The 9,030-nt window shown below is 32.9% G+C and overlaps 1 protein-coding gene across 1 annotated transcript; it reads right to left on the minus strand.

Moving 5' to 3' along the window:
* Nucleotides 1-2,740: 2,740 nt before the first annotated feature.
* LOC129319745 (GRAS family protein RAD1-like) lies at nt 2,741-4,468 on the minus strand. The gene has a single exon (XM_054964819.1). It carries the CDS (start codon nt 4,466-4,468, stop codon nt 2,891-2,893), a length of 1,578 nt encoding a protein of 525 aa, XP_054820794.1. The 3' UTR covers nt 2,741-2,890.
* Nucleotides 4,469-9,030: the final 4,562 nt, after the last annotated feature.

Consider the following 9,030-nt stretch of genomic DNA (forward strand, 5'->3'; position numbering starts at 1 on the left):
AAGGTATGAGGTCAAGGGCTTAAGTCTTAGTTTTGACATAAACAGAATGAATATATGATATAGTAACGAGCAAGTGATATGATGCAAAGTAGATAATGACATGTCATAAGTTATGTCACATGTGACAAGTGATGGGACAAAGATAATAGGTGACATGGCGGTTGACAAGACATGAGGTTGTCGGTGACATGTCATAAGTTGACGCACACATGGAAGGTAATGTGACATCACTATTTTTAAATATAAATATATTTAGCAAAGGATTAGCGAGAAACTAATCCTTCACTAAATTATAAAATTTTGAATAGTATTAGTGAGGGACTGAATCCCTTGTTAATTAGAACGAATTTAGTGAGGGATTAATTTAGTGAGGGACAAAATCCCTCACTAAAATGCAATATAACTAAAAAAATATGACATTGTTGCTAGCTAAATTGTATTTTTCTAGCCGTGACATAAGGAGTCACCATGAAGGAGCCATTGCCTCAACTATGTACTTAAAAAGGTGATGTTGTGTAATGGGGGAAGCCGTAGGAGAAGAAGTCATTGCTAAAGATATGACCTATAACCAAAATTCTAATGCATAAATTACTAGACAAAAGATTGAATCAAGGAAGACATGTAAAAGCTCAAAGCCTTAATTTATTATAACCACAACCCAAAATCCATAAAGATACAAAGATAATGTGGGAGTTCAATAAGTTGAAAGTAGACTATTCAAGAACCCTAACCTTGGAGATTAATTGCCTAAATTCCATGTTCTTTCTTACTCACAAACCCATGGAAGAAATATAGATCTAAAGAATGTAGAAGACGCAATTAAGATCTGAAGACTTATGTCACGGGACCATTATTCTCTCCTCAAAAAACTAACTCATTGAGGTGTGCAGTGCACCCATTTATATAACCAAGACCTTCCTCAAGTCCCTCTAATGTGGGACTTGACAACTCTCCCAACCAATTCGAGATGCCTCAGTCACGGGTGGCCTACCAGAGGGGCCCACCAACTGAGGAAACTCGAGTCTTGCTCTAATATCACTTTGTCACAAGGCTATTACTCTCTTCTTAAAAAGCTAACTCATTGAGATATGCAGCACACCTACTTGTATAGCCAAGACCCTCTTCAAGTCCCTCCAATGTGGGACCTGACACTTAGCTCTATAAATGGATGAAGAAAAATGAAGGTTGGATAGAGAAGATGCGGCTGAAGAGGAAGATGTGGCGTTGATGGTTCTTAGAAGATGAAGAGATAACGCGTGATAATTCTACCAAAAGTATGATGGGACAGGCGACTCTACTAAATGGAGTTCTTCAACAGTGGCGTAGCTAGCTTCTCAAACATTTGACAATGTCTTGACGATCTTGGAGGTAGTTAGTAGCAAGGGTCTCGGTTTTAGGTTTTAAACTATCAAAGAAGAATAGGAAAAGTGAGAGATGGGTGAGGGCTTCACCAAAATAATAACTGCTAAAAAGTGATTTTTATTTTTTTAAATAAAGATCTCTCTTATAGGATAATTTCTTTTATTTTTGAAAGCCTTATCCAATCGCGCTTTAAAATAAGCGCTCTGTGATATTATTTCATTTTTTAAATGATCATATCTTATGAGAGTATTTATATCAAAAGCGCTCCGATAGAATCCTATTATTGAAGCACTTTCTATCAAGCCCTTCAATAAGATATTTTCTTTTTCTTAATTAACTTTGCACTAAACCTATAGGCGTACTTCTTAAGCAAGCACTTCATTAAGTATGTGTTTTATTTTTTATTTTTTGAACAACCATTTTTGGAGTGCCTTTCTTTTTAAGAGCTTCTAAATATTATATCTTTTGCAGTGCTTATACAAAAAAAGTGCTTCGATATATTTCACATGCTTTTTTTGGAGCTCTTTTTTTTAACAAGCACTCTAAAATGAGCACTCCTAAATGACTTTTTAGTAGTAGTGATATCAAAGATTTTTGGAATCTTAATTAATTGAACAAAATTATTAATTATTCATATGCCATAGGAGCAGAACACCTGACTGAACTGATCTCTCTTCTGTTTCTAATGCTATTGATCTTTTGACATAGAACGTGGTGGTGAATAATGAAAATATAAAAGAAGTTAGGAATAAATATGTGATTATATTATTCACATGAGTGATATTATTACATAATTTGAGTGATATTATTACATAATTTGAGACAAGTTTAGATATGTGCATTTGTAATTCTCATTATTCTAAAAAATGTAATTTATTTCTACACTGCATTTGTTAAATTGTCTGGCACTAATAACCTTTTTTTTTTAATCAGTACGCTGGTTTTTCAAAGTTCATTGTGTATGTGAGTGGGAAAGGAAAACAAAGGGATCAATATTGTTCTATATCACACACACACACGGTTGCAAATTCTTCTAATTTCTTACTCTACATGGTTACATATATAGTTTTTTTTTTTTTGATAAACGGTTATATATGTATATATATAGAGTTAAGTAGAAGAAAGAATTGCAGGGAGCGAAAGCTGTTTTGTTAGAATATATATAGAATCAAAGAAATATTGTCAGAATGTACCTACAATGTCAGATTCCTTTCCTACACACAACGTGACAACGCCGCCACCACCTTTCATAGTTAATTTCTTCTTAATTTGATGTTCCATCTTTTCGCGATCTTGAACAGCCGAACATTGGAAAAACTGAAACTACTTATTCTCATTCCAAATTTGCAGTGCATTGGTGATGTCACTGAATTTGGGCGTTACTAATTCACATGAGGTGGATTTTGACAGAGAGATTATTCAAGGAAGGACACATCATCATCATCGTCTTCCCATGAATTACTGTTTTATTGGTATACGTACTGATTTCAAAAACCAAAGAGCAACTGGTAAATTAAAGATTAAATATTCAGCATTTCCAGCAAGAAGCTGCAACAATTGGCTTTGATTTCCATCCAAGCACCAAGCATCCTTTCTCTTCCACAACCGAATGACCATCACTGACCCCTTTCTTCTGTAGCCACTGCTTGGCCTGAGCCACCGTCTTGATAGGTGCGGCCTGAAACCCGGCCCGGCTCATCCTCCTGCGCCACTGGTCCAGTCTCTCGTGCCTCTCTACCCTCGCTGGTCCCTCACAGCTCACTATGTTCTTTATCTCCTCTGCGAAGTAAAACTGTTCTATTTTGGCCCGCTTTGTGTCATATTTAGGCAACACAGCATCAAGTGAGTCAAAAATTGCAGAGTAATAGTGCAGTGCTTCCATGAATCTCCCTAGAAAGAAGGGCCCGTTGTGACTAGAATCCTGCTCAACCATGACAAACAGTTTTGGTGAGAGCTTATGGATCATCTGAAGCGCTGAGTTCAAAGCTCCACGACTTTCTTTCACCACACAATGCAGCTGAAGAATGCTGTTCACGACAAGAACTTCACCTTCAACGACTTCTATATCACCAGGACGCAAATTTTCCAAGTTTTTCTGCACCGCTGAGAATTCCAGATTGATCCCCAACTTTTTCGCATAAACCTCGAGTTCTTCACCTATGGCCTGGAGTCTCTCAACACAAAGGCCGACGCCGGTAATTCGAAGACGGTGAACGAGTTGGCCGGCGCGGTTTGCAAGACCCTGGATCAGTCCTCTCCATTGGTGTCCATGGGGAAGACCAAGGCTCATCCCCAAGTCCACCACGTGCAGAAAACTCTGACCCTCAAAGGCTTCCGATATTGTGGAGTTAGCCACGAAGTGACCAAACTGAATATGTGGGCAAATCTCATACATTAACTTATAAGCTTCTTCCATTTTTTCAGAAGCTGTATCCATAATATTCATTGTAGGTGCTATAGATCCCACAGCCCCGATGGGCTGAATCAAGGCTAGACGATCAGCTAGGCCTTGGACGAAACAAGAAGCAACTCTTTGGAAAGACGAGCCGAACACCAAAGCATTGGTTCTAAGTTCAGATAGTAAGTTGGAAGCATGTGATTTGTCACGACAAGCCACAGCCTCCGCGGAAGCAATTAGAAGTTGAACAAGTCTCATTCCGTCAGCATATCCATCCTTTTCAGCTTCATCAGGACTTGCTTCAGAATCGATCATCTCTTTCACTGCCTCTTCAACAGCTTCAGCTGCAAGGTACCTCTGAGTATAAGTCCATACGTGATCCCTGAAATGAAGCCTCGGCAGGAAATTCATACTGCTGCTATGTGTAACCCAGCCATAATGATAGCTACTACTTCCACTGCTCGAATGACTGGTGAAATTTCCAAACACATCAGACATGCCTATGGTTCTCTTAATCATTTTTATGTCCCTCTTGGTTTCATCATCATCAGAACGAGGAAGGATCCAAGTGGAAGCTGTGTTCTCCGAGGCTGGTATGCGAGGATATGCATGGCAACCCATTGCTGCGAGTCGAAGACTGAGGCCAAACACTGAATTTTCATCATCACCAATCTCATCCTTGACGACCCTATGAAGAGGAGGATACATCTCTTAAATCTCTGACCTTCCTTTCCTTTCTGTTCTGCTTTCGAATTCTGAAAGGCCGTTATTAATATTTGTGTCGACATTTTCAAGATCTTGTATTTGCATGTTGTTGGAAGATACAAACGTTACAAAAAGACAGACAAATAAGACACGGAAATTAATTAATATTAATGTGATAGTTGTCAAAGGGAAGTGAAGCAATATATGTTAGATGATTTTTTTTCATCTAGTGTTGGTCCAAAAGACCAAGATTTCATGCAGCATGCATGATCGTAATTTATTAAAATTGTGTGATGCATGCAAATCTGATTATATTGTTATCCTTGTTTCTCCTCCAGTTCTTCACATTCAAGTCATGAGATATAACTTTGTAATTTTATTAAAAAAAAATCATAGTCAAAGAATCGGTCATTAATCTCAATCTATAATTAAGGCTCGGCTTAGATGCACTTGGATGAATATAGAGGTTTTCACGGGAGAGAGTAGATTTCCAGAGAAGCTAACGTGTCAAATTTTGTGAAGACCAAGAACCAGATGTTTGAGACCAAATCCTCGGTGTGACGTCAAGTTTATTACATGAATCGCCGGTGGACATGAATAGTTATAGAAATTAAATAAAAGTCAAACAATGCTGATTGATTTCTTTTCATGTGTCGATAATAATAAATTAGTAGATGATTATATTACCATCTTCATGCGCCTAGCTTATTAATTATTACTATCTTCCCTTAGCTCTTGTGCCTCTTTTTTCTTAAATACTAGGCAACGATCTTGTTCTATGTCTTCGAATATTCTGACGCCTGACCTCCCAAATCATAGGGACAAGTAATGCCCAATGCAAACCTGTCTCCTCTGCAGAGCATACATATATAGTTGCGATATCTCTCACATCGCTAAATATTATAAAGGTATAACTACATTAATAATTGTTGGCAATGGAATTTTATGAGCAACATCGATCTATTATTTAGATATGCATAATTACGTGACAAGGAAATAATTATAGAAAAAAGCCATCCTCGTTGCATTGTAAAATAGCATATAGTCTATGTAATTTAAGCAAGAAACATTTATCATAAAATATGAGCGCTCCTGCATCGCAAGAGATCGACCTGGATGTTCTTTATCTGGCATCGTCAACCAATTCCTATTCCAATGCACACATTCAGCCATGGGCTTAATTACATGTTTGATATATTCAAAAAGTATTTTTTTTAAAAAATGAGAAATATATTTAAAAAGAAAATGAGATATGAATATTTCTTATTTCTTTTTGATGGAAAATATTTTTTTATCTACTAAATATTACATAAAAATTTAATTAAAACCAAATGCGTGGCATATGTCATTATATGGAAATATGGACTGGACTGACTAGTTCAACACTTAAACCAGTGACCCAGTCTCTTTCCCGATTTAGGTTTCCATCTAAACCGGTTAGCCACTAATCCAATGTGACCCGCCTGACCCGAGATAACCCAGTCGAGTTGTTAGGTCAGCCGGGTCACTTTTTGTTTTTATTTTTTAAAAATTGTAAAAATTAAATAAAAAATTTAACTTGAAAATTAAAAAAGCAAGGCAACGGAGGGCAAGGCAATTAAAGCAAATTTCACTTTTTGTGATTTAAACTTTAAATAAAGAGCCTTAATTGTAAGTTTGAACTTAAAAAACTCAGCATTTTCTAAGTTAATTGTGTTCTAATTGTTTTAATCTTTCATTATTTATTGTTGTTTATTTGTCTGATTGTTGCTTAACATTTATAAATTATGATTGTCATTGTTGATGATTTTAGTATTAGTAATTATTAATTTTAAACTTTTTAATGATGAAAGGGTTGTAAATTGTAATTGTAAGAATGAATATTTAAAAAGTTATATTTTATTATCGTTAGACTTTTGAATGATTGTAATTCTATAATTATTATTATTATTGTATTTATATCTTGTATTAGATATTAATCTTGAATTTGGTTGAATATTTTTATGATTAATATCTTTTTATTTAAATTATATTATTTTAATCATGATCGATTTGTCCTTTGAGTTAACACCCAGGGTTGAACCATTTAGTGTGTATTTAGATTAAAAAATTCTACAACTGAGGTTAGATTCAACTGAGATTAAGAAAAAAACCTGTGATTTTAACATGATTTGTGTTTGGATGCTTTTTTTCAAAAGTTAGTTGAACAAATTAAAATTTGTTTGGGTGAATTGATTTAAAAGCCAGTTAAATTATATAATAACAAAAATAGACATGAATTTATATATATATATATATATATGTATATATATATATATGTATGTATGTTTTGTGTGACTAACTTGATATTTTTAGAAAAAAAATATTAAACTTAAAAAAATTTAAAAAAATAAATTTCAAATATAAAATGCATTGATAAATCAAAAATCTTACTTTCTAAATAGGTATAATTAAATGATAAAATTCAAAATATTAAGTATTGAAAAGCTAAATTAAATTTATAAATTATAAAATATTTCATTCATATGAGCTACAATTTTATTTTAAAAAGGTAGAATTAACAAATCTAAAATAAAAATTAGTTTTGATGTTTAATGACCAAAAAGAATATAAATTTTATGATATATATTTTTATGATCAATTTAATATTTTTAAGAAATAAATATTAAACTTTAAATTATTACAATTATATTTTAAAAAGATAGAATTTAAAAATTTAAAACAAAAATTCAAAAGCTAAGGTTGTGCCTTTTGATATAGAAACACTAGCTTTGGCAATAATATGTCTCATCCAAGTAATCAATTTCTATTCAAGCTCTTTAGGTTTGCCTTATTTTTCCCCCTCAATCCTTCACTGCCAACAAGCTTCACAAATGACTGAACAAAAAGAAAATGAACGAACAAAACCCAACATTGATGGAGCAATCACGTAGTGCGGTGGGTGAGGACAAAAGAAAGAGACCTGGCATTAAATGCTCCCCTAACACCCATTTCCGACCAACGCTCAGTGCAAAAGCTAGAGCAATCAGCTTTGTCAAAAATGTTCATTTGGAGCATAATATTAGTTGACATTTTTCTTAATCCAAACATAATTTTTTGACCTTTTAACATCTCAATTTAAGTTTAAATTATCCCAACTTAAGTTAGAATGTTATCCAAACATACACTTACTCATAATCCATTGACTTGACTAATTTAATAATCGATTTAATTTTTAATACTTTGATGTACGTACATTTTTGTAGCTTCGTATCTTTTTAATCGGCATTGTTATCTTGGTCAAATAATAATAATAATAATAATCAGCATTGTTATGATGTCGTGTCTGAGATATACGCAGCATTCGGAATGGAATTCCGAGCATTTGGCGTTGAGGCCCACAGTTAGGCTTGCATTGGTTTTTTTTCCCCCTCCGACAGTGTGTCAGTTTGGATTTAAGTTAAATATAATAAATTATAAAAATAATTAATTAAGTGATATATTTTAATCATAATTGATTATATTATAACATAATTTATTTGGATACTGTTTTTTTAAAATTAATTTTAACAGAATTGAAGATGTTTGGATAATTTAATCAGAATTAATTTTTAGCTATATAAATTACTATATAATTTAATTTTTAAATATAAAATATTAATTTTTGGAAGATGTAAAGTTTAAATTTTATTAAAAAAAAGGAAAAAGAAGAGAGTTTGATTTTATTTTTATTAAATTATGTGTTTTTTTTTTGTAATTTTTGCTTGGGCCTGTGTTTGTAATTTTCTCCAACAGTTTGGACAAGCTTCTGACAGAACTCAGATGAAAGTAGCTTACAGAAAAACGTGTGTATGAGCTCAGAATCAATTTTTGTGCTTTTCTGACTATTTGGATAATTTGTTGAAAAAATTAATTTTAAGGTTCAAAACACGTGTTTTTTCCTTATATAAATAGGCACAGTGTGACCTTAAATTGTTTTAAAAGTCTTAGTTCATAACATAACGTCATAAACTCCATTTAAAACAAAGCCTTTTTTTGGCAGATTGGGAGTACCTTCCATCAGCAAAAAAAATTAAAGGTTTATTTAATAACATATTTTGAGAATAATTTTTTATTCTTCAGAATAAAAAAATTCATTCAATAACATATTTTTAAAAAATATTTTAGAAAATAAAAAAAATAAAATATTATTCTAAAGAATAGAAAAATAAAAATAATTTTTTTTTTGTTTTGGAATTATTGTTTTGAAGAGAATAAAAAAGAATGAAAAAAATACTTAATTTGATTATTTTTTATCCTCAAAATATATTTTATAAAATGTCAATTTTCAAAACAACAAAATAAAGATAGGTTAAACGGCACTAACTCTCTCACATGTAGAGGACAAATGGCAAAAACCTCTTTCTAGACCATCCATGTTGATAACTCGTGCAAGCACCAAAACTGTAAGAGGCAAAAGCAAGAGAAAGATCAGACAGACATGAGGTTTGTGGAGTTATTATTATTTTTTTTTCCTTTTTGAATTAGGGTTTGTGGAGTTCATGTGTGGAGAAAGTGAGAGTCATTCTTGAATTTGTTGACCCTTTCTTTGAAGGCGGTTTCGGAAG

The sequence above is a fragment of the Prosopis cineraria genome, unplaced genomic scaffold, assembly GCF_029017545.1.
Source record: "Prosopis cineraria cultivar Desert tree isolate PC_DT_omini unplaced genomic scaffold, ASM2901754v1 PC9, whole genome shotgun sequence".
Lineage (NCBI taxonomy): Eukaryota > Viridiplantae > Streptophyta > Magnoliopsida > Fabales > Fabaceae > Prosopis > Prosopis cineraria.

What these genes read in the sequence shown, in the direction of transcription:
- LOC129319745 (XM_054964819.1), bottom strand. Translation starts at nt 4,468, where the DNA reads ATGTATCCTCCTCTTCATAGGGTCGTCAAGGATGAGATTGGTGATGAT.